The sequence below is a fragment of the Aethalodelphis obliquidens genome, unplaced genomic scaffold (genome assembly GCF_003676395.1).
Source record: "Aethalodelphis obliquidens isolate GAN/ISIS:26980383/991018 unplaced genomic scaffold, ASM367639v1 scaffold13, whole genome shotgun sequence".
Classification (NCBI taxonomy): Eukaryota; Metazoa; Chordata; class Mammalia; order Artiodactyla; family Delphinidae; genus Aethalodelphis; species Aethalodelphis obliquidens.
Genome location: NW_020837957.1, coordinates 22,454,380 through 22,480,428, shown reverse-complemented (window position 1 = coordinate 22,480,428; position 26,049 = coordinate 22,454,380). Strand labels below are relative to the sequence as shown.

General features: G+C 37.8%; 1 protein-coding gene across 1 annotated transcript in view; it reads left to right on the top strand.

Moving 5' to 3' along the window:
- Positions 1-26,049, top strand: part of COL24A1 (collagen type XXIV alpha 1 chain) — a 396,587-nt gene that overhangs the window by 749 nt on the left and 369,789 nt on the right. The window contains exon 2 of the mRNA XM_027114231.1: positions 9,433-9,497. Within this exon, the coding sequence (XP_026970032.1) occupies positions 9,433-9,497 (65 nt within the window). The remainder of the gene's footprint in view (positions 1-9,432; positions 9,498-26,049) is intronic.

The window sequence follows — 26,049 nt, the reverse complement described above, 5'->3', positions numbered from 1 at the left end:
CTCCCGTCGCCCTCGCGCCCTCCTTCCCTTCTCCTCCCTCGGAGCCCTGGCTGAGGTCCTGTTTCCCTGCGGTGCTCCTCGGGGCGTGCACTCTGGGTATTGCTGGGGCGCTTAGGTGTCCCCTGGGCTCTGTGCGCGAAGCCTGGACCTGGGCACAGGCGTGAGGGCAGGGTTGCCGGGTAGGGGGAGAGGGTGCCCACAGAACCTCGGGCATCAGGGCCCTCCTGGACTCGTGGGACTCAGCGGCAGTCTCCTGTAGTTGTTAGGAGGCCAACAAGCGTGCTGCCCATCTGGGGCCCAGGCTGCGCCCTGGTCACTGGAGTGTCACTGCGGAAGGGGCTGGACGCGGGGAGGGGGCGGGGCTGCTGCTCCCGGGGAGTGTTCGCGTCGACCCTGGCTGGCACCCCACCTTCTCTTTGGGCGCTGTACCTGCTCCCACTGCCTCACTCGGAAAAGAGCGTACATTGGGGGTGGGGTGGGGCGCATGGCCTTGGCTGGCTGCCCTGGCCCCCCTGGAAGAGGTCATTGGGTTACGCAAGTTTGATTTTGGCTCCGGGGGCGGGAGGGACGAAAGCGACTGCAGTCGTTCTCTGCCACTAGGCTGCCCCTCGGGAGAGTAGGTAGGAGGAGGGCCGGGGGCAGAACTGACCGTGCAGCCAAGGGGAGGCGGGGTGCGGAGAAAGACCGCCTTGTGGCAGTGTTTGTGTGAACATGTGCTTCCCAGCCGCTTGCAGCCGAGCCTGGCTGGGGCTCGCGCCCTGTCTCCTCCGACTTCTGGAAGCCTGGGCAGGCAGCCGGCTTCCCCAGTGACAAGGATGCACATCCCCACGCGCCCACAGCGCGTGACTCAGTGAGCGGGAAAGCTCGTAACCTCAGCAACCGCGTGCGTGCGGCGAGGTGCCCAGGGCCCGGGAGACCTGACACTTCTCCACCAGGGTCCGAGAAGAGGCCAGACTCTGCCAGCCACCTGACCCAGAGCGGCTCGCGCCGGTCTCATTAGTTTCCCAAGCAGGTTTCTCGCCACTTTTCTCTGGTGAAGTCCCTTGCATGGACCCTCCCGGAAAGAGGGGAGGGGAGCGCAAGGTATCCTGAGGGACCTGGCGCATCTTCCCGAGGGTCTAGGGCGGGTGGAACGCTGGAATGAGGCTTGGGTACCCGCGGATCCAGAGCCACCAGGAGTGGCTGGGTGAGGTCCTCCGCGTCCTGTCCAGCCTCCGCCTCCATCCATGTGTCCTTCTTGCTCTCCCTGCCAGCTCCGGCCCTAGGGCTTTACCTTGGCCACTACTCGAGGCCCACGTTGCTAACATTCCCCATGGTAGTTGTGACCAACCTCTCAGATTAAAGCAGATCTTCAGCTCCTAGCCCCTGTCTTGTCTGGTTTACACTTCCCTTCCAGACGCTCCTAGAAAAGGCCCTGCATAAATTCTTGGGCAGTTTGGAGTTTGTAAATTGGGTCCAGATGACTGGGGGGAGGGAGGCAGAGAAACCAAACAGAATGGATTACATCGAGGAACTTCTGAGGAAAAATTAGACTATGTGGAATGGGGAAAATAAAATCCTTGTGGAGAGACATCAGGGTGGGTAGGGGATCCTGCGTGAAGGCTCTGGTCTCCCCTGCACTCCTAGATGGGCTCCCAGCCAGGGGCCTTGCAGCCTCCTGCGATATCCAGTTTGTTCCATGACAGTTCCCAGTGGGGGTGGGCTGCAGAAAATTAACGGTAATTCAAGATTACATCAGATCGCAGCCCCTCACAGCTCCAATCACATACATGCAAAGTAGGGAAAGGTAGTTACTGATTGAGCTGAGAAAATTGTTTCTTGAAAAAATCCAGTTTCTGTAAAGAATTAAGAGTTCTTCAGTTTGAAATTAATGCTACCGGCCTCCTAGGGAAAGGGACTTAGGAGAAGCAGCTGATTAGCTGATGATAATGTCAGGCCACTGAATTAAACCTTAGAGTGCCCCATGAAATCCCTGAGATTTTAACTTTCCACCATCCTTTTGTAACTTTCCACCATCCTTTTGTGGTGATGTTTTTTGTGAGAGCAGGAGCAGCTTTTTTTTATTTTTTTTGCGGTACGCGGGCCTCTCACTGCTGTGGCCTCTCTTGTTGCAGAGCACAGGCTCCGGACGCACAGGCTCAGCGGTCATGGCTCACAGGCCTAGCCGCTCCGCAGCATGTGGGATCTTCCTGGACCGGGGCACGAACCCGTATCCCCTGCATCGGCAGGCGGACTCCCAACCACTGAGCCACCAGGGAAACCCAGAGCAGTTTTTTTAAATCACAATTCTGATTGGTCACCCAGAAACATTTACAGTTTTAAAACTAGATCCTTAAAGACATTTTATTTCAAAGGGCTGCTTTTAGTTAGATTACCTAATGTGAATTTGTGGAATTAATAAAAAACAAAAATTAAAACCAAGAGTCAGTGTTAGATAGATTGATTTAACATGTTGTCGGAAAGTCTCCCAGGCAGGCTATTAAGGTCATTAAAGGGTTTCTGTAACCAAAGGGGGAAACAAAGTTTGGTATATAAACATCTATTTCCTAGCTAGCATGAAATTCTATTTTTAAAGTTGCTTAGTTATCTTTGCATTCAAATAAATGTTTAAAGTAAACTGATGTCTCAGGGAGAGGAATTGTAATTTATAGAAAGTCATTTTGAGTGTTATTTATACATTCTGCTTGGTAATCGGTGAAGCTGCAGGAGGATAATAAATTTTATTATGGGAATTTGAACAGCTGTACTAGTTTCCTTGCCATGCTTTGCAACTGTGACTTGTTTTAGAATTTGTAATTCTGAGTAAGAAGTGAAGTAAAGACGATTTCATTTTCATTCTCATAAAAGGCTAACATTCTGCCATTCATTCACTCATCATTTACTCATTTATTCAGCAAATGTTTACTGAGCTCCAGTTAAGTGTCTAGCATGGTTCTAGGCAGAAGTGATACAATGATTGAGCAAGACAGAAGCCTAATTGCTGCCCTCCCAATGTGCCCAGTTTAGTATAGGAAACAGAAAATGAAACAACCAAGTATAACAAAATGAGATAAGGGTATACACAGAAGGACATCTAACAGTCTTGGTAGTTGGGAAAGGTTGGGAGGAGTACTACTGGAAGGAAAGGCTGACCAAAGGCAATGAAATCTAGAGTCAGACCTAAGTGGAAAAGGCATGGAGCTTTACAGACAGAGAGAAAAGTAAAAGGCTCAGAGGTGAGACAGCAAGTGCATTTGAGGGCCTGAAAGAAATGAAGTTGGTTGGAGCACACATTCTAGGGGAGAAGTGACTGGAGCTGGATCTGGAGAGAGAAACAGAGACTAGATCATGCAAAGCCGTTACTTTCTTAGCTAAATAAATAGAGGTTAGGATCACCTGGCTTTTTGATCTTGGGGTCAGTGTGCAGGTGGAAAATGTCAGAGAAGTTATATATTTGTTGAAACTCAAGACCACCTGGTAGTCTCATTGACTGAAGATTGATACATTCATTCATTCAAAAATCTTTATTTAACAGTAGTGTATGCCAGAAACTTTGCTAAGCTAAGCAGTAATCAGTTTAACAATCTCTGTGGTACTGCAAGGAGAGACTATTTTAAGTGTATATTTCTTCCCTGCTACTGACTGGACTCTAGGCATTTTGATCACTTGAAGTCCTCAAGCATATTTATCTCCTTTGCATTTCATGAGTTGCCTGTATGCTTGGAATTTAACCAAAAGTTCTAGTATGTTTCACACTAGATTAGTTATACAAGTACCTATTGAGTTGAATCCATTGTGTATAAGTTTTTGACAACACTTTACTCCCTACTGCTAGGATAAGAACCGTTTTTCAGTTATTTTGGGAACAAAGTACAGAAATTTTACTATTACTGGATCTTAGCAGCTAGTAAAGAGCAAAATCTGTAAAGCTGTCATGACTTAGAGAATTTTTTGGCTTGTAAACGCAGTGTGAGGGAAATTGTTGAAATTCTTGACGTATATTACATGTATGTTTTTCAGATTAGTCTACTTTTTCCAATTGGTTTAAATGAAAATCGCCAATTCAGTAAAAAAAAAAAGTTTCTTATTCACAAATTGAACTTGTGTAGGAATGAACATCAGTAACTTGAGGACATATATCATAAAACCTGAAAGTCTCATGGGTGCCCTAAACAAAAAGATGCCTGAAATTCCCCTGAAGTAACTTAAACCCTTCAGATAAAGAGAAAGTTGAATAGCTCTAAGAATTATTTAGGGAAGGTGCCTGGGATGGATATTAGTTCCTTAAATATTCTCAGTATGGTCTTTAGATATCTATTTCCTGCTTGATCCCCTCGAGGCCTTCACCCTTCACGTGTCTGGTCATGTTTTGACTGTGGCTTATGTCAAACTGAAAATGTGGCTAGCAGACCAGACACACAGAGTATTTCACATTTTGTTATATATCCTCAGTAATATTATGGGTTATATTTGCTGAACATTTATTGAATGTTTCTTACCATATTGTTAACTTCTTTCAGACCTGGTCTGATTTTGTTAAATGTCTGAGTATATGTACTTCTGTTACTTTATATTAATGACACATGGTCCAGACATACAAAAAAATGAACAAAAACAGGCATGGTTTGAATATTTGAAAAATATTCATATTTAATACACTAACTAGATTTTTTATTAGGGTACACTAAATGTATGAACAAATTAGCAAAGTAGACTATTTTAGGTTACTTAATTAAAAAAGAATTGGCCAGAACTGTAAGAGGACCTTTCCCCAGCTGTGGTTAAATGACATGCCCTTTATATATAGTGATTTATACAACATCTTGCTAAGAACGTAGCTTGATTTTTGTCCTCTAATGCCAGTATATTACTAGGATTCTGCCATACACACAAATTTGGGGGTTTTATATTTGGAATTCAAAATATAAAATTTATATTATGTCATCACATAATAGATGAGTCAGCTAAGACTCAGAAACTTGAAATAACCCACCCAAGGTCACAGAATGAGTTTGAAATAGAACCAGGATTAGCCTTTTGACTCCTAGTCTAGTGTTATTTTCTTATTAACCATGTTGTTTTCTCTGCAACAACTTAATAGTTTTAATTTTAACTTATTTAAGGACTCCAGCATGTCTAGCATGATATGCACAGCACAACAGCGGAGAAGCCCAAAGCACAGCTGCTACCCTTGAGAACTCTATCATCTGCTAATGTGGAAATGTGATATTTTTTTCTTAATTAAGTAAATGTATCATAAATGTAATATCATGGGGAGGGAGGAGCAAAAGCAAAGAAATAAACAAGCCCAGCTCAACTAGACATTTCCCAGAAAGCTTGGATTCATTAGACATCCATTTTATTCAGTGATAGAGTTGGGCTCTTTATCAACCTGATTATATCAGTTAAGCTTGATCTCTTCTCTGTGTTCCAACTTCAGAGATGAGAAAAAACAGTTAAAGTGAAAAAGAAGACTTCCACTTACCCTACCACAGCAGAATTTTTTTTTAAAAATTCTTCTTTCCCTCTTTGGACATCCAACTAAAAGTACCCTTATTTTACTTTACTTTTTCCTAAGTGTTAAAAGAATTAGGTTCATAGGGAAGAATTGAATTCCTCAGTCATTGAGAGATCTTACTATTATTCTGTTCCTGTTTAAAAATATTTATTGTGTCAATTTTATGTAAGAAATTGATAAAAGGTGAAGACCTGTTACTTGCTCAGATATTTACTTACTAATTAATCATAAAAGGTACAACAGGGCTTCCCTGGTGGTGCAGTGGTTGAGAGTCCGCCTGCCAATGCAGGGGACACGGGTTCGTACCCCGGTCCGGGAAGATCCCACATGCTGCGGAGTGGCTGGGCCCGTGAGCCATGGCCGCTGAGCCTGCGCGTCCGGAGCCTGTGCTCCGCAATGGGAGAAGCCACAGCAGTGGGAGGCCCGCGAACTGGAAAAATAAAGAAACAAACAAACAAAAAAAAACAAAGAAAAAAGGTACAACATATATGGGCTATAATACAGTTAAAATTAAAGCATCAAGAGTACAGAGGTGAGGAAAAGATCCAGTCCTCTTTAGGGATGATGGGAAAATTCATGGAGCAGGTATTCAAATTAGGCTTTGATGATACTGAACATTGTGACAGGTAGAGACTGAGAGCTTTTCAGGCACTTACAAGGTCTGTCCATGGAGTAGAGAATAACATGATATGGCTGGAGCTTTGGGATGTCAGATGTAATTGGTCCATAGTGCTAAAAAAAGAAAGGAGGTTGAAGCTGAATGATAAGGGCCTTGAACACCTGGTGAGGAACTTGACTTTTCCTGCTCTTCCTTAGTTGTACGGTCAGGCCATTCAAGATGGCTGTTCTCTTGCTCTCTGTAAATCCCCTGCTCGACCAGGCCCTACTTCACTCACATGACTATCCAATCTTCTTAATTATAGGACTTAATTAGTAACTGCCCACCTGTCCCCAGCCGCTGGTTTCCCTGGTAACTGATGAGCCAACCCGATGTCAGTCCTCCCTATAAATGGTAGCCTCCTTCTTCCTCTGGAAGGTTGCTGTTTTGTCCTGCTTGCTGTCTGCTAGGTACGGTGCTGCGGGTGTTGCTCCAGGACCTTTTGCTTCAGACTTGTAAGATCTTCTATCCAACAAACCGTTGATGTCTCCTCTGTCGCTGTTTTGGGACTCTTTTTTCAGTTTAGAGGTTGGGCAACTCTGAGGCTTGCCGGCCTGTGGGGTATAGCCCGACAGTTGGCCAGAAGTTTGGGGCAGAATTAGAAAAAGAGAAAGAAGATCACTATTTCATATCATCGATCTCTCTCTTAGTCATCAAATTAGTACATAGGTACGCTTTCCTAAGGTGTGGCTCAACTGATTTGTCATAATCTCCTAAAATCACCTGGCTGAGGGATGATGTTTGATGTGTTCAGGTTTTCCTGCCTCACGTCAGGAGTAGACTTGTTAACATATCTAGAAAGAACTTTATTTTCCATTTTTTTCCCCTGAGGTCATGGGTAAGTCTGAGTTGGCTGAATTGCCACATGAATAGTGCTAGTTACTGTACTCTTCTCTAGTTAGCTTTGTTCTGGATGGAACAGTGCCTGTGGGTTATTTCTAAGCTCTCAGTGAGCCAGATTACTTTGGCCAGGTGAGAAGTGCATCCTTTCATGTTGCATTTTCTGTTAAAACAGCATAATTCTGATATACTGTCCTTCAGTGACCGGAATCTTGAGCTATTTTCTAGTCTTACCGATGTACGTCCTGCCAGTTGAAAATAGAAATTTGAAAGGAAAAGAGCCTCCTTTTACTCAAACTCTAGACCCCGTTGGGATCCATCCTGGAGCACCCAAGGAAATTATTTTCATTTCACACTGTGGTCCTCAATGTTGCACATTGGAATCACCTGAGAAGTGTTTAAAAATCCCTGTGGGACAAATTAAAATCAGAATCTCTGAAGGTGGGGGTGGGGAGGGAAGAACCCAAGTATTAGTAGTTTTTAAAAATCACCAGGTGATTCCACTATGCAGCTCCGGTAAAAAGATGCAAAACAAGTAGGCCTCATATCATCTGTTGAGCATCATCTCTTCCAGAACAGTGGTCCTGGGTGTGTAGTTCCCCAGATCTGCATCATCAGCATTGCCTGAGAGCTTGTTATAATTGCAAATTTTTGAGTCCCACCCCAGACCTACTGAGTCAGAAACTCTCAGGGTGGAGCCTGAGAAATTTTTAACAAGCCCTCCAGGTGATTCTGATACCCACTCATGTTTGAAAACCATGATCTAGAGCAGTAGAAAAGGATTTTTTTTTTAAAGGGTCAAATCTTATTTGTGTCGTCATAAAATTAGATATATGTGATTTAAGCAAAATATTAGGTTATTTTAAGTTCAATGTAACTATCAATAGTAAATATTCTAAATTGTTTTTTCCTCAGAGTTTGGTACACATGCGATCAATATTAGAATCACCTAGTTAAAAATGTATACATGCTGAGGATCCACTTCAAATTTATGAATCATAGTCACTGTGGGACGGCCTGGAATCTGGATTTTTCAAAAAAAGCCTCAGGTGGTTCTTTGGCAAACTAACATTTGAGAACCATCTCATGGATGACACCATATATGGGAATCTTTTATAGGCTTCATTAAAATATATGGTCCAGCTATTTGCCCATATCAGTTGAAATTTCTATAATGATTCAGTTGATTAGTTTGTAGAGTTAATGATTGTTAAGTATTCTATCAAAGTCTTATAAAAGCTGTGCTCTGTTTTAAGTATGACCATAGAATGTACATTTTTCACTTACTGAAAAAATGCTTAATACTATTCTAATACAAATAATATGTCCATTATAGCAAAGAGAATAGTATAATTTTATATTGTGTATAAACATACAATTATAATAGTATAATTCTATATTGGCTTACTTTGTTACATTAACATGCTCCTTACTGTTGATAAAGGTAAAAACATAGTGATAAATAGAAAATGTACCAATTACTACTAGCACACCAGGAACTTAATAAAATTGATTTTCACAGGGTTCTGTAATCATTCCTTGCAGAAATGTATTTTCAGAAATGTCATTTGAGGAGTCTGAGTTAGACTAAACAGAGTCTATATCGGCAAGAAAACTAGGTAATAAAATAGTTTTCAGTATGCTCGTCATTACTTTTTGAAACTATCTCTGATTTTCAGTTGGTAGGTAAAGCCAATTATGAAGACTAATCAATAAAATCTATCAAAAGTTTGGTTAAACTAAAAAATCACAACAAAGTATTTTTACCTTGCTAATCAATGTGAATGAATATTTTGATTTGTAGTGGTTGAGTACTGTGTTCACAATTACTGCTTATCACAGTGGTCAGTGTTGACATCTACAGGTCGTTAGTATTTTCAGAACCAACGAGTCGTGAATCTAGTGTGAGTGATTTGAATATGATCTGCAAATAGATTTTATATAAAAACATTTAAGCAAATAACTGGTTCCATCAATTTATAATCACTGTGGTTAAGTGACTATAAGTTGTATTTTGTGCCAATCTGTAATACTTTGTAAAATTACATGTATGGTGATTTGACATAATATATACTGCTAATAATAATTTCACCTGTACTAGTTCACATTTATTGAGTTTTTCCTGTGTGCCAGGTACTGTTTGGGGTACTTTACATGAAGTTTTTTAGTTAATATTCAAAAACCATTATGAGATAGACTTAATAGATGGAGACACTAGGGCACAGAGTAATATAAAGGGTGCCCAAGACACACAGTACGTGGCAAAGCTGGAACTTGAATTCAGAGCCCTTGCTTTTAACCAATGAGTATTAAAATACTGTGTTAATTAAAATAATAGCTTAATTCTTAATCTTGCACTAGAGTTCATTTTGAATTTTATGATTTATAGGTCATAAATGTCCAACTAAGTTTTTGCCAATTGTTTTTCTTTTTTTAGGAAACTGCTTCTTCATTTTATTGTACTATGTGTGTCAGGGGGTGCTGTTCATGCACAAGATCAAGGTAAGAATGTTACCTTGTTACTTATTTACTTATATAAAAAGTCAGCTTCCAGACAGCAAAAGTGCATGACTTTTCAAGTTGTCATGACCTTAAATTCAACATTAAACAATAAAAAATTCTACCCAGTACAATGAGAAAGTAAGGGTGAAGAAACCAATTTTGGGGGAAATATGACCTTTAAGGAATTACTCATATCTTCTGTCTGTGAAATTGCTTACCTTTTTAAGCACACTCTCTGTAAAAGAGAAGTTTTGTACAGTAAAAAGGCTTTGCTTGTGACTTCATTTTAAGTGGGAGTTCTTGGGGGTAGCAAACTGTGACTGAATTACCTTTGCACTTCTTGAAACAACACAGGCATATACTAAATGCTCTGTCTAGATTTACATCATTAAGAAACAAAATAAAATGTGAATACCAGGGGGCTTGGGATTTCATTTAATTCAAATGGAGAGGTTTAGAAAGTAGTTGAAGGTTTTGTTTTGTTTTTGCTTGCTATCTAGTTGCTCTGGTGGTATGGTGATAGAGTTTGGGGAATCTATATATACCCTAATTTATTCATTTATTAAACAACATTTAAATAATATTTTCTGTTTGCCACCATAATATCCTAATTGCCAGTGATTGAAATGTGAATAAGGTAATGCCTCTGGCCCCAAAGTGAAAAAACAAGTGCCTTTGTCAAAGGTTAAAAAAAAAAAAAAAAAAAAAAGCCAAAGTCAAAGAGAAAAACCCTGAAGCTGGATCTACAGAAAATATCACCGTGGTCCTGATTTTTTTTTTTCCTCCTCTGCTTTGTATCAGCAGGGCTGCCAAATTATTCATTTGACAGAACCAACTTTTCAATTCAATGACCAATTCAAGGTGTCACTTGTCAATTTAGTCAATCAAATAATAGTAGAAAAAGACAAGTAAACAAAATACATGTAGGTAGAGAGAGGGCACAAAGGAGGGGGTGGTACTCTATTTATTGACCAAATTGACCAACGGACATAACGTTAAGTATTCTGTCGAATACCACATATATGAATTAAAAGGTATCACGGAAGGCATTTTCTAACTGTCTTTTATGGGAGGATCATTAAATCAGGTCACATGTAACTTCATAAATGCTATTTTTGACCAAGTCATTTCTTTTTTTTTTTTTTTTAACATATTTATTGGAGTATAATTGCTTTACAATGGTATGTTAGTTTCAGCTTCACAACAAAATGAATCAGTTATATATATACATATATTCCCATATCTCTTCCCGCTTGCGTCTCCCTCCCTCCCACCCTCCCTATCCCACCCCTCCAGGCGGTCACAAAGCACCGAGCTGATGTCCCTGTGCTATGCGGCTGCTTCCCACTAGCTATCTACCTTACGTTTGGTAGTGTATATATGTCCATGCCTCTTTATTGCTTTGTCACCGTTTACCCTTCCCCCTCCCCATAGCCTCAAGTCCATTCTCTAGTAAGTCTGTGTCTTTATTCCTGTTTCACCCCTAGGTTTTTCATGACATTTTTTTTTTTTTAAATTCCATATATATGTGTTAGCATACGGTATTTGTCTCTCTCTTTCTGACTTACTTCACTCTGTATGACAGACTCTAGGTTTGACCAAGTCATTTCTGTTGCTTTAGTTTGCTTTAAGTAGCCAAGAAGAGGAGAGAAACTCTCTCTTAACTTCTTGTTATCATTACTGTTAGTTTCTGAGAACTTATGTTACCAGTCACTGTGCTAGTAGAATATACATTTTCTTCATCACTACCTCATTGCAGGGTTTTTATAATTATGCCCATGAATTGCTGAAACCAAGATTAAGAAGAATAAATAACTACCCCAAGGGTTGCAGGCTAATAAATGGAAGAACCAAGATTTGAACTCAGGTATTTAGACTATAAAGTCTACAAATTCTTTAAAATTAAGCCTCTTGGACAAGAGAGAATATAAAGAGGATAATTGCCATTATTAAATATCTATTTTGTGTCTTGTCATTTGCTGGAATTTTACATATGTGATTCTAATCCTCGTAATGAACCTGTAGGGTAGTATCATAGATGAAGAAACTGAGGCCCAAGGAAGGGGCTTGCCCAGCTAAGAGCTGAATTTGGGCCTGTCAAGTCTGACCCAAAAAAAACATCAAAAAAAACCCTACTTCTTTCCATTACACATACCCTTTGCTTTACACTTGTCATCTGTTAGTGTTATGAGTTTAATAATTTACAAAATGTGTCATTATCCAAATACTAAAAACCCAGAAAGAAAGATATAAGGAAAACTGAATATTTATTAATAGATTTTTTTTAAAAAAGTCAGAAGCAATGAAAGGAGTAAAAGAAATATTTCTTTCAACCTTAAGATTTCATTTACAGAATACAAAATGTGCTTTTTTATTTCAGGGTGAACATCTTTTCAGACTTCATAAAATTTTATTTTGAGTTCTTAACAAAAAGAAAAATATTTTAAAAACCTCTTTGACTTTATAAAATTTAGTACTTTTGAGCACAAAAATGAAATGAAAGTAGTGGTATGTTATTAGAAACTTAGCAGTACTGTTTTCCTAAAATAGTTTATTGTTGTTGAATTGGCATGATACAATAATATAATATCTAATCAGGAGGTTATAAAAACATTTTCAGAGAAATTGTGATTTGATAGTGATTACAAATATCATTTGCAACCTTAATACTGCTGAATATGTATACTTGAGCTAGAGATGATCCCAAATTAGACATCTCAGAAATAAATATAAATATTTATTGGTGCTTATGATAGTTGCCAAAACTTAAAAAAAGTAATACAAGTATATAGTTTAAAAAGTAAAGTTGTGCTACAAAATATATAACAGAAAATAATATCCCTTGACCTTACCTAGTCTTGCAATCCTTTACTCAAACTTTCTTTTGGTTTTACTCTCCATAGTTCTTAATAATATGCTTGTATATTGTATTGACTTCCTATTTTTGATGAAGAGAGTTTAACATTTTTACACCATTCTATGCCTCCTCTTCACCCTCTTCTTTTCTTCTATCTTCTCTGTATAGTTTTCCTCCTTTTTTTTGTTGTTGTTTGTTTTATTTTCTATGGCACTATGACTAATTCTTAGATACTCCAAAAGAATTTTAAAACTTCTTTGAAAAATATTTTTTTACAAATACACCAAATACTCTAACCATTTGAGTTTTTTTTCTTGGAGATATTTCTTCTGGAAACTAAGATTCTGTTCTGCCATGGATTGGTAGCTGTCTAAGCTTCTTGTAAAGTTGATGCCTCTCATCTGTGTTAGATCCAGTATCTTGGAACTCATATTTTCCTTTTGCATTGTCCATTTCCTAATTTGAGTGGAGCATATCATCCAATAGCATCCTGAGAATGTGTACTTAGGTGTTATACTTCTTGCATCATTGCATTTCTGAGAATGTGTTTATTTCATGCATATGCTTGAGGGTAGTTTGGGTGGGTATAGAATTTTAGGCTGTAAATAGTTGTCTCTCAGAATTTTAAAGACTTCCATCTATTGTCTTCTGGCTTCCACTTAAAAAATCTGATGTTATGCTAATTCTTGATTCTTTATGTATGACCTTTTAATTTTCCACTTTAAACCTGAAGATCAGCTGTTTATCCTTGATATTTTGAAATTTTGCAATAACGTGTTTTTTCAAGTTATTCTGATGGGTAGTCATTAGGCCTTTTCAATGGGGAAATATCTTTCATTTTTCTGGGAATTTTCCTGTGTTAGTTTTTTCTCTCTGACATATTTATTTCTTCTTTCTGTAAGTTCTATTGGTCAGATATTGGATCTGGATTGAACTCCGTATTTTCTTATTTTTAGCTCCGATTTCCCATTTTTGTTTTCTTTACATTTTATATCAGATTTTCATGAGTCACTATTCCCAAATATTTAAATTATTTACTTGTGCTGCATTTAAAATTTTAAGAGATTTTTCACTCAGATTGCATCTTAAAAAATAACATTTTGTTCTTGTTTCTTTGATATAATATCTACTCAGCTTTCCAAAGATAAAAATAATTTTTTTGAACTTTTATTCTGCTCCCTGTATTGTCTTTGTTTCCCACAAATTTTGGTTTGCTTTGGTCTATTATGTTGGAAAAATTCTTCATAAGTCTATATCACCTGTGTTATTTAAAAGCAAGGCAATAAAAATATGCTTGGAAACTCTTTTTGCATGGGTGGGCTTGTTAACTGGTATATTCTACATAGAGCGTCATAAATGAGCATTGCTGACCATCTCGTTGTTGGACTGCAAATGTCTAAGGCTGTCCAGTTTCTTTAGAGAAGAATCCTTCAGTTTCTTAGTTGTAGAATATAATCCTGGTTGCCACTGTTATTGGAGTTAAATGATACAAAGAGGTTCTTGGGAGGGGGGGGAGTTGCTGTCTCACCATTTATTATGTAGATTTTTACTGAATTCCCTTGTTCTCATTATGGCGCTTCTTTTCCCTCTTCTGCTAGGATTGATTCAGTGTTTCTACATAAGAAAGCTCTAATCTGCAGTTTTGCTCTCGAAGCTTCTTATACAGATTTTCAGACCCTCCCCTCTCTCCCATATGATGCCTCATGCTTCTCTCCTGAATTCAGTGATTTGGAGCCTTCAGTTGTTGAGCCTTTTCAGGACTTTGAAGTGTGAACTGGCCTGCCCATCATTAGCACTTCCTTCTTAAAGCCCTTAGTGTTCGTCTGCTCTAATTCCTTCATGTGTTTTTCATCTTTCAAAAATTCGTTGATATCTCTTATCTGTTGTTTCTTCTACCCTTTCACTTTGCCTAGGTAGTTTTAAACCACATTTCCTTATTCTCATTTTAGTGAGACTTTAAGGCTATGCAGAGATAAACATCTGTTATTTGCCATGTTTTCAGTTCTTCCTTTAACTTTTAGGACAGCTAAGAAAACCATTAAAATATCCTGTTCATAAATATAAATCTTTCTTTTATAACCGAGGTTTAGGTATAACCAAATGAATAGATGATTCTATTTCAAGAAAAAATTATTTAAGACTGAGTTTTCCAAGGATTTGACAGAAAGTTCCCTTTTCTTATGATACAGTCTCTTTATAACTCTGTTGGTGGGCTGGCTGCCAGTGAGGTAGGCGTAGTTGCAACACCTCTGTGTGATACCTTACACCATATGAGAGGTAAGCTAATTGTCAACATACACAGCACTCCTCAGGTTCATGATCCCTAGGTGTGCAAACCACAGCTGCAGAAATCTCTGTAAAATGCGTGTCTCCAAGAAGAGTATTTTCTGTGGAAATTAACCCAAAAATGTGTTTGTTGTAAGAAGCAACTCATTCTAGCTGCAGTAACTCCAAGCATTTTCTGCCAAAACCCCTTATGGACACTTAACCAAAAATTTTACACATAGGTTAAAGCTTCATTTCTCATTTTATAAATAAGTTGCTTTTATTTCTTTATCCAAAATAGATGTACTTACATTAAGAATACTGTTTTTTTTTATTTTTATTTTTTTATTTTTTTATTTTTTTCGGTACGCGGGCCTCTCACTGCTGTGGCCTCTCCCGTTGCCGAGCACAGGCTCCGGACGCACAGGCTCAGCGGCCATGGATCACGGGCCCAGCCGCTCCGCGGCATGTGGGATCTTCCCAGACCGGGGCACGAACCCATGTCTCCTGCATCGGCAGGCGGGCTCTCAACCACTGCGCCACCAGGGAAGCCCAAGAATACTGTAAAGTCAAAATTTCCTCTTCTAACATACCCAGTGACAGTGGTGCACAGGTATTCTGGAGCCAGAATCCTGGGTTTATGCCCAGGTTCCAGTGCCTACCAGTTACGTGACCTTGAGCAAGTTCCTTACATACTTTGAGCCTCAATATCAGAAACTTAAAAGTGAGGATAATAATAATTCTTGCTACATAGGTTGTTGTGGGTAAAATGAGAACACATGTAAAGTGCTTAGTGCATGACTATTATATACATGATGAGCATACGATAAAGTTTAGTAGAAAAAAATACTCTGGATCCTTTCCTTTTTCTATATACTGATGATATTGAAAAAATAAAATAAAATAGTTGGTTTTAAACAACTTCCTTTAGTTCCTTAACTCAGTGAACTGGAATTCAAGAAGCCTATATTTGAGTCTTAATTCTGGCATGGACGATTTGGCTGAGGCTATATAGAACAATGGAAAGTGGATATTAGGCACTTGCTTAGTTATTTAGTCAATTTGGGTAAATTGGCAAGGAAAAGAAAAGTATATTGAGGCCTGTATGATCTTCCTCATGTACAACTCTGATTTTATTTTAAACAATCATTTTATTTTTTCATTCCTACAAACTAGAAAGAACATAGCTTTAGTGACTTAACTGACCCAGATACATGAAAATTTTTAACAGTGAGAATTTGTTAAAATTAAGTGCTTTTTGTATTAATTTAGTTAATTAATAATGCACTAATACTGTAATTTATTACACTTTTAAATGATATTACTCTATTTTTTAACTAAAAATTGATAAATCTTTTAAGCTAATTTCTAAGAAATGTAAGAATCCTTACATTTTGAAAGGTAACCATAATACTACCCTTGTTCCTCCAGTTTGTGATAGAATATTGTTGAATGTTGACAGGTAAAATGGTTCTTTGGCTCTCTGTACTTGTAAAAACAAGTGTAACCATTGGCTCTCCCATGTCTGTTTCTTTAGGCATATACTCTACTCCACCACAGAGTCAATTATATAGCCACTGGAGTGAGTCAAATGCTTGGGTATGAGTCAGAGTTTCAGCACCTACGGAGACGCAATTTCTCCTTTTTGTCTCCCTTTCTCCCCCCACTTCCTGTCTGTCTCTCTTTGCACCTCCCTCTCATCTTCCCTCTACCTGTCTCTCTTTTCTCCTAGCTAGTGATAATATCATACTGCTTATTATATAGGTTTCAAATGAAAGGCAAGTCAGGTTGGTGTCTGTGCCTATATCTGAGCATTAGACTTGCAGGCTTAGAAGACTGATTTTTTTTTTGGTAGATAGCTTTTGCTTTTATTTGAATGATATTATACTTATCATATTGCTTTTCACCTAACAATATAATTTGGAGATCAGTGTAAGATAGGTGCTTGAGGGTGAGCAACTGAAATTGATTCTGGTTTATTAAAAAGCAGAAAGGTTTTTCTTGAAAGCTATTCTGTGGTTCACAGAATTGCCAGGAAGTCTAGAGAATCAGGTCACTAAGAACAGAAACCAGGGAAATTACGGACCAAGACCATAGGTAGAGCTACTCCCCAGGAGGAGTATGGGCCACTGTGGCCACCACTGGATGGTGGACACATTTTCCTCTGTTTCTTTGTATCACTTGTTTCAAATCCAAAGCCCAAAATGGAGATGTCTGTCCATATCGCCAGCTGCTAAGGTGTGGCAAAAGTGTGTAAATGGCCTTTTCATGGTCTGTAAAGAAATGTGACAGCCAGTCTCTGTCTCCTAGAAGTTCCTTTTCCTGCTTCCATCGTGTCTGTTAGAGGTTGTCCTCACATGCTTGGTGATCCCTGGCTCGCTGTTAATATTGAAGAGGGGGGCACCAAAGGGATGACTGAAAGCTCTGTGTGTGTGAGTGGGGCTGGTGGACTAATTGGTTTCATTGAGGGATCTCTGTACTTCACCTTCTCTAGGTCTTTCCTCTTGGGAAGTGTTGTTTTTTGGCAGAAGAATCCACCAGGTTTCTACCTGGGGATGCATGAGTCTGGTTTCCAGAGCTCTGGGACTTGGCTGGGAGGTTTCTGCAGAACAAAGTTTAATAATGGTCATCCTTGCCTCTGGCTGTACTGGAACTATTTATTTTCATTTTAAGATGTTTCTAGAAGACTGATTTTTATTAGCATACTGAGAAAGTATCTATTTGTTATTAGTATGTAACAAAACAACAACAAACCAAAACTTGAACTGAAGGCTTAAAGAGGAGGTAACACTTGAACTGAGTCTTGTAAGATGCATAAACTTGGCAAGGAGGGACATACTTACCAGGACTCTGAAAGAATGAGTTTTTGTAAGCTTTGATATGGCAAGAAATTCAAGGAAAAGTTAAGTATCAAGAATAGGAATTACCGTGGAGTGAGAAGATAAATCATTGAGAAGAAACGTGTAAACCAGTGTAAATTAGGGGGCAGTCCCAAAGACCACACTTACTTCTGACACCAACTGCAAGTTTGAGGGTCCCATCCCCAAGACCAATTTCAGGCTCAATAATGCTCTAGAAGGACTCACAGAACTCATGAAATCTGTTATACTCTGTTATGGTAGATTACAGCAAAAGGATACAGATTAAAATCAGTCTAGGGAAGAGACTCGGGGAGAAGAGTCTAGGAAAGTCCTTATGTGGAGTGTCCAGTTATGCTTTCCCAGTGGAATCATGGTCAGTGCCAACCTTTCCAGCAATAATATGTGATAATATGCACAGGATATTGCCAAGCAGTGAAGTTTATTAGGAAGGTATGGAATGTGAGACTAGAAATATAGGCAGGAGGTTATATCATTAAGGGCCTGAGGGCAGAAATAAGATGATTGAGTTTAGTACTAAAAGCTATGAGAAATACTGATGTGTTGTTGTAGGAAGGGGTGTCATGAACTAATGTTCATTTTCTTCTGTGCTTTAGGAAGCTTTCTCTAGCAGCAGTGTGGATGATGGATGGGACAAGGATGTCTCACAAGAGACAGAGAAATCTATTAGGAGGCTAATATTAAAATCTGACTAAAGAGAGCCTAACTAAGGCTTGTGTTGGACTTGGTGACTGAATAGATATGGAGAATGGGTGGGAAGGGAAGTATCAAAGATAATTACCAGGTTTCTGGGTTAGATGACTGGATCGATTAATTCATTCAAGCAATACTGTGGACCTACTTTGTTTTTAGTCATTGGCCTAGTTGTTGGAATATTACTGTAAAACAAGATGAAGGTCTACTCTGAAGGACTTACATTTCAACTAGAGAGCCAAGTAATAAAGTTTATATATACATACATTTTTTCCCCTAAATTTTCAGCGTTATGAAGAAATTATAAAGCTTAGTAAGACATTAGAGTTAGAGAGTTATTGGGGCAAGGAGGGTACTGTTTTATAGTTTAGGTAATGTGGCCAGGGAGAGCCTCTCTGAGGAGGTCACATTTGAGCCTAGATCAGAATGAACTAAGGGTCTAGAGCATTCTAAGCCAAGAGAAAAATAAGTGTAAATGCTGTGAGTTAAAAATGAGTTTAGTGGTTTTAAGGAATAAGAAGAGACCAATTTGGATGGAGCAGAGGTGGGATGAAATGAAGGGAGAGATGAGATAGGTAAGAAGGGAACTGGTGACATAGGTTTCATGCACCCCGTAAAACTCTGGATTGCACTTTTAGTGTGATGGGAAGCCATTGAAGAATTTTGTTCAGGAGAATGCCATGATATAATTTACGCTATAAAAATATTACTCAGACTCCTAGTGTGGTAGTGGGGATCTTCACTGAGAAATGCACTAAAGGAAGAGGAACGAATCTGGGGGAAAATGTATTGAGTTAGAAGTGCTCGTGGGATAACTAATCTCTACTGGATAAATTCAGTGGGCAATTGGTTATTCAAACCCAGAAGAGAGGTTTGTGAGTCAGCATATGTGGTTACTGAAACCATGGTTTGGATGAAGTCATTAGGCTTGATGTTTATAGTTAAAAGAGCAAGGCGTTGTCTTGGCAACACCATGATGTATTCTGTTTAAGAAGCAAATAGGTGGAGATACAGTCAGTTCTGCCATCAGGCTACATATGCATTCCGAAAAGTTGCCATGCTAATAGACTGGCTCTAGAGAACTGCCTACATTCAAATTCTGCCTCTGAACTTCCTAGTTGGGTGACCTTGGGAAAATCATTTAAATTCTCTGTGACTTGTTTTTATAACTGTCAGATGGATTAACAATAGCACATACGTCATTATGTTATGAGAATTATGTGGCTTAATACAGTAAAATTCTTAGCATAGTTCTTGGTACATAGAAACAGTTTAATAAATGCTATTATTCTTATTCTTTAAACAATGTAAGCCATCCAATAAAGTGCCTTTATCTGTTGATAAAGAGTATTCTTTAAATACTAATTTCCTAAGTGACACAAACTACATTGATTTCCTGGTTAGAGCCACTCATGAAACAAGTAACTTACTATAGACAACTAAGATTTTTCTTTCTATATTCATCAGTACCAAATATCTAAATTTAAATTTGCAATTTGGTTGTATCCAGGGCTAGGCTTAAATTAATGTAAAAATTCTGTATTCAGATAGAAGACATTTTCTTTATTCTCCTGTTCTCCCCACCCCTCTTGTCTGTGCCTTTTTATCCTTAACAGTTCTCTACAGGCATACCTCATTTTATTGCACTTGACTATTGCATTTCTCAGATATTGCATATTTTACAAATTGAAGGTTTGTGGTAACCCTGTTTCAGTCAAGTCTATTGGTGCCATTTTTCCAACAGCGTTTGCTCACTTCATGTCTGTGTCACATTTTGGTAATTCTCACAATATTTAAAACTTTTTCATTCTATGTATTATGGCCTGCGATCAGTGTTTTGTTTTTTTGGTTTTTTTTGTGATACACGGGCCTCACTGTTGTGGCCTCTCCCGTTGCGGAGCACAGGCTCTGGACGCTCAGGCTCAGCGGCCATGGCTCACGGGCCTAGCCGCTCCGTGGCACGTGGGATCTTCCCGGACCGGGGCACGAACCCATTTCCCCTGCATTGGCAGGCGGACTCTCAACCACTGCACCACCATGGAAGCCCGCGATCAGTGTTTTTGATACTGTTTTGCAAAATGATTACAACTCGCTGAAGGCTCAGATGATGGTTAGAAATTTTTAGCAATTAGCAAATTAGTTTTTAATTAATTAGCAAAGTAGTTTTTAATTAAAGTATGTACATTGTTTTTTAGACATAATGCTATTGCAGACTTAATAGACTACAGTATAGTATAAACATAAATTATTATGCACTGGGAAACTAAGCAATTTGTGTAACTCACTTTATTCTGATATTGACTTTACTGTGGTGGTCTGGAACAGAACCTGCAATATCTCTGAGGTATGCCTGTGTTCTCGTCAGTCAACATCTACTCAAAGGATTTGCTAAACATTCACAGTGAGACATGAGAGGGTAAAACTAGAGTAACAATTAGATTTCACATCAGATACCAACTCTGGTGGCTACCTAGAGAATATTTTCCACTGTGAGATTTCTGTTGGGAGAAATAACCCTGCCATGATTAATTAGGCTTGCCAAGGGAAAGGAGGTGGTATGGAGAATACAGTGGCTGTGAGACAATGTGGCAGGTAGACTTTGAAGATGGTAGACTTTGAAGTCAGTCTGTGCTGAAATCCATTTCTACCGTTCATTAGCTGTGTGTCCTTGACCAAGTTACTTAATCTCTCTGGACCTCAGATTCTTCATCTGTGAAATGAGTATAGACTTTCAGTATAAACTTGAAACCATGAGATATTTTCTTTCCATTTCTGTTTCTGGATATCATACTAATGATACAAGGTGAATGAAATAATAAATGAACCTGAAAACTGCATTTTCACCAAAACTAGGGGACTGGTATAATCTGCAGACTCCCAGAATCTGAGAAAAGCAGGTGCCATATGGAGTAAAATCAATAGTAAGATTTCAGAAAGCACCAGCAAAAGCCAACTTCCTGAAGGTGAGGAGCACACCCTGAAGTACTTAACCTTTAGCCTTTGTACAAAACAAGTGTCACAGGATCTGGGGAGGACTGAAGCTGCCCAGAAGGAAGTATAAGAAAGAATCACAGATAATAGCTAAATGGCTCAGTGGGGACAGAGCTCAGAAAATGTCAAAATCTGCTTCCTAAGGTGAAGGATTCATTCTGAAGTATATGCCAGTGGAAGGGAATACAGGGGAAGGAGAGAGGAGTTGTGAGTGGGGCTGGCTGTGGAAGTCCTCCTGGACTGGGTTTGGTTCAGAGAAGAAGGTGGGGCTGTATCAAGGAGCCATTTGAGAAGGAAACTCCGGTAATGCTGAAATGGAACCTTTGGGTTTTGAGATTTGGCAGGCATGGCCCTCCATCTTCTCCCCCAGCATCCTTCTGTAAATTGCTGGGCTATGAAACCATAAGTAACGAACATAGAAAGACACAGCAAGGTAAAATGTAGGGAAAAACAGCAAAAACAAGAATGCGTACATTAAAAAAAATCACCTCTGAAGGAAGATCATAAAGCAGAAATATAAGAACTCAGGAAAAGGAAGAGATGGTAAGATATTAAAAGGAAATGAACTGTGAGCTTGTAAAACTCAAAAGAAGTGGTAGGGAAAAAAACCCTTTTACAAATCGAAATGAAATTGGAACATGAAGAGATAAGACATAGGAAACACAAAGATATGAGAAAATCAAACATGGAACTGAAGATAAGGAACATTTATAGAGAAATGATATAGAGGACGGCCGTGGAGATTCAACATACTTATAATAGGAATTTTTGAAGGAGAAAATCGAAACTATAAAATAAAATAAATATTCAAGGGTGTAATTCATGAAGTTAAAAAAAAAACCCAAAAACAAAAAAACGAGACTTGAATTTATACAACAAATGGGCATACTGTGTGCCTGGAAACATTTATCCAGACTGGTCAATATTAAGCCATATCATGATAAAAAATCGCTGTACTTTGAAGATAAAGAACAGATCTTTTGGGTATGCTATTAAAAAAATCGAGTCACTTAGAAGGAGAAAAAAATTGTCTGACTTCAGATTTTTCTCTCCTAACATTCAACACCTAAGGACAGTGGAACCATAACTGCAAGATATCCAAGGAAAGAAAATACCAACAAAGAATGTTACATTCGGTGAAAATTAAGGTACAAAACTACTAACAATTAAGTCAGGAAAAGTTCTCATGAACCCTTCTTGATGAAGCTAATAGAACATAAACTTCAGCAAAAAGTAAATGAGAAAACAGCTACAAGAGACTGGCTCTATTTAACAAAAGAAAATATGGGAATGAAACAGAATCTAAATACCATATGAACTAACAATATAGGAATGGTACAACCACTAAAAAAAATGGGAGGAAAGGGGAAAAAACCCCAGGAAGTAGGTTAAGTTTGCTGATTGGCTTATCAGAAGCTGGGAATTAAAAATTATCCAAAGCTTATAAATCAAATACTGTAAGGATAGTATTTAATAATGAAAAGGTAAATACTAAGAAAATCCTATTGACTAATATTAGGTGGTAAAGGGGGAAAAAGGAGAAAAAAGAAAAGGAAACATTGTTCACTGAAAAATAGATATGTCTAAAGAGGGCTAGGGATATTGTATACATTTATAATTTTAAAGGTCAACTTTAGAATAAAAATACAAACATTTCTAATTTCAAAAGAACTACATACAAAAGTAAACAAAGCACAAAAAGCAAAGGAAACAAAGCACATAGTGACTTTAAAAATTGGAAAACGTAAAATATGACAGCTTAAACAAACCACATCAATAACTGTAAATAGATTTAATATTATATTCAAAAAATTTTTTTTCAGATTAGATCACAAAACAAACTCCTTCCTCTTTACCTAAAGCAGCGTTTCAATGTAGGTGAAAATAAAAGCATGGGCAAAGGTATATCAGACAAATGCAAACAAAAAGTGGGGCAAGGGGTCTTAATTCCAGATAAGGTGCAGTACCCAATAAATATATGAATTTTATGACTGTCTCTGCATAGCAATCATAACATTAATATTCATAAAGTTAAGACCACATGAGATAAAAGGCCAAAAAGACATAATAGTGATGAGACTTTCTTTACCTCTTAGTCCATGAAAGATTAATTGTATAAAAATAAGGGTATAGAGGATATAAAATAAACAACGAGGTTCAGCCAACTGGTATTAAATTCTATGCCCTGAAACACCTTTGTAAGTGCTTACCAAACTCTATTGAAAATTGACCATTTATTAGGCTAAGTTTCAAAACCAAAGTGCAAATTAGACAGTCTTCTGATCACAATTCTGTTAAGTTAGATTTTACTAACAAAATTAGAAAACAAACAAAAACCCTTCTAACTGGAAGATTTTGCATTTCCTCTGAAATCATTTGGTTCAATGGGAAAATACAAGTAAAAATTGCATAGTTTCTAGAAAACTACAAAAATGAAAATATCACACAAAATGAAAATATCACATCAAAATCTATGGGATATAGCAAAAGCAGTATTGAGGAAATTTATTGCTTAAGTGCTATAAATAACTAAGTGCTCATTGCCAGAAACTAGACAAAGAATCAAATAAACCAAATGAAAATAGGAAAAGATAATAAAGATAAACGCAGAAATTAATGATACAGAAAGCAGACAAAAATAGTAGAAAGGATAAACAAATCCAAAGGCTATACTTTTGAAATAAGCAATAGTTATACTAAAGAACAAATAGAGGATTTCTCTGGTGGAGCAGTGGTTAAGAATCCTCCTGCCAATGCAGGGGACATGGGTTTGATCCCTGGTTCAGGTAGATCCCACATGCCATGGAGCAACTAAGCCTGTGAGCCACGACTATGGAACCTGTGCTCTAGAGCCTGTGAGCCACAACTACTGAGCCTGCGTGCCACAACTACTGAAGCCCACACGCCTAGGGCCTGTGCTCCGCAGCAAGAGAAGCGACCGCTATGAGAAGCCTGCGCACCACAACGAAGAGTAGCCCCCACTCGCCGCAGCTAGAGAAAGCCCGCATGCAGCAACGAAGATGCAAGGCAGCCAAAAATAAAAAAATAAAATAAGAGTTCTAGATGCAGAGTGGGTTTGAATGCCACTCTGCCACTTATTTAAAAAAAAAAAATAGAGCACAATATTCAAAATTGGAAAATTATATAGAGAACCACAGAAATAGGGAAACAAAAAGAATTGTAAGGGAATATTACATGAAGATCTCTGAGTAATGCATTTGAAAGCCTAGAAGGAAGTTATTTCATATAAAAATATAAATTTAAAAAATTGATTAAAAATTTAGTTGAAAATTAGAATAAATCAATCAACGTAGAATAAATTAGGAAGGTGAATGAAGAGTTATCAATGAAAAAGCCAACATAAGTTTGGTTTACAACTGAGTTTTATCTAACTTCTGAAAAGAATCTTAAAGGTATTTAAACTGTTCTGGGCCATAAAAAATAAGTTCAACATTATAGTCAGATAAAGATAAGGGAAATAAGAGGAAAACCACAGGCCAGTCTTAATTCATAAATATCAATGCAGAGAGTCTACATAAGATATTCTGGAAGAATCCAGTAAGGTATTAAAAGAATAAAATATAACCGTCAAGTAGATTTTATTTTAGAAATGCAAAGAAGGTTCAGTCGAGAAGCTTTTTGTGTAGTTAATGCTTTAAAACATTTGATTTTTTAAAAATCCTAGCTATTTGTCATTAAAACTCAGAAATAGGATTGAAGGAAATATATATGTATACATATATATTAGAATTGAAGGAAGCATATATATATATATGTGTACATGTATATATATAAATATCAAAAATGTATGTATACTAAAGTTTTAAAATAATACTCTTTCTAGTAGAATTTCATTCTAATAGAATCAGAAATTTGAGGCAGTACATAGTATGGGTTAAATACAAAGACTGGTTTTCTTTGGGCAAGTAGCAGCCCTGGATATCATACCACATAATTTTGACTCTTCCTTTATGTAAGAATAGCTGATCTGGCATCATAGAATGCCAGATCATGTTTCCCATACTTTATTATTGTATATATTTTAAGCATGGTGATTTTCACATTAGCGGTGTTTCTTCCATAGTTTATTTCTTGGATTGAGAATATCCTTACAAGCAATTAGCATTGGTTAAGAGTACCCAAAGTCACAGTTTAAGTATGTTATGTTTCAGAAGTGTAAATTTTCATTGAAGATTAGGAATGATTTAGCTGGTAATTCATATTTTATGTTAAAACAAACAGCCATATTATGGAGTAAAATTAATTTTTTTAAAAAATTATAATTTTAAAACATGAGAAGTCAAAGATTTTTTTGTGTGTTTTTATGAGGCTTCTTTAAAGCATTTCCCCAAATTCCTGGAGATGCATATAATTTATAACTGTTGTTAGGAATATTTTGGTGGACATTTGCCACTATATTTGCGATTTGTACTAAAAGTGAGTTATCAAATATCTACTAATTTCCTATAAAAGGAAAGTTAAGATGATGTGTAACCTTGCTGGCTAATCTTCAGAAATCTTTGTTTTTCCTCATTTATCATAGTGATGAATGAACAATTCTTTAACATTTCTTGTTGGAAATGATTATGTACATACAATGATACAAATGGGAGATTTATAACCCAAAGAATAATAAAGATCACATGGCTGACTAAGCTGTTCTGTATCCTTGAGAAGTTTATTATCTTTTACAAGTCCTAGAGTTATAGAACTCTAGAAGTAAATGTCACATCTGATTAGATTCTGTGGGGCAGATTCATTCATTCAGAAATTATAGAACTATTTGAAGGCAGGTATACTAGATATCCAATAAGGAAGCAGACATAGAATCTGTCTTCAAGAGTTTATAATTGGGTAAGGGAGATAA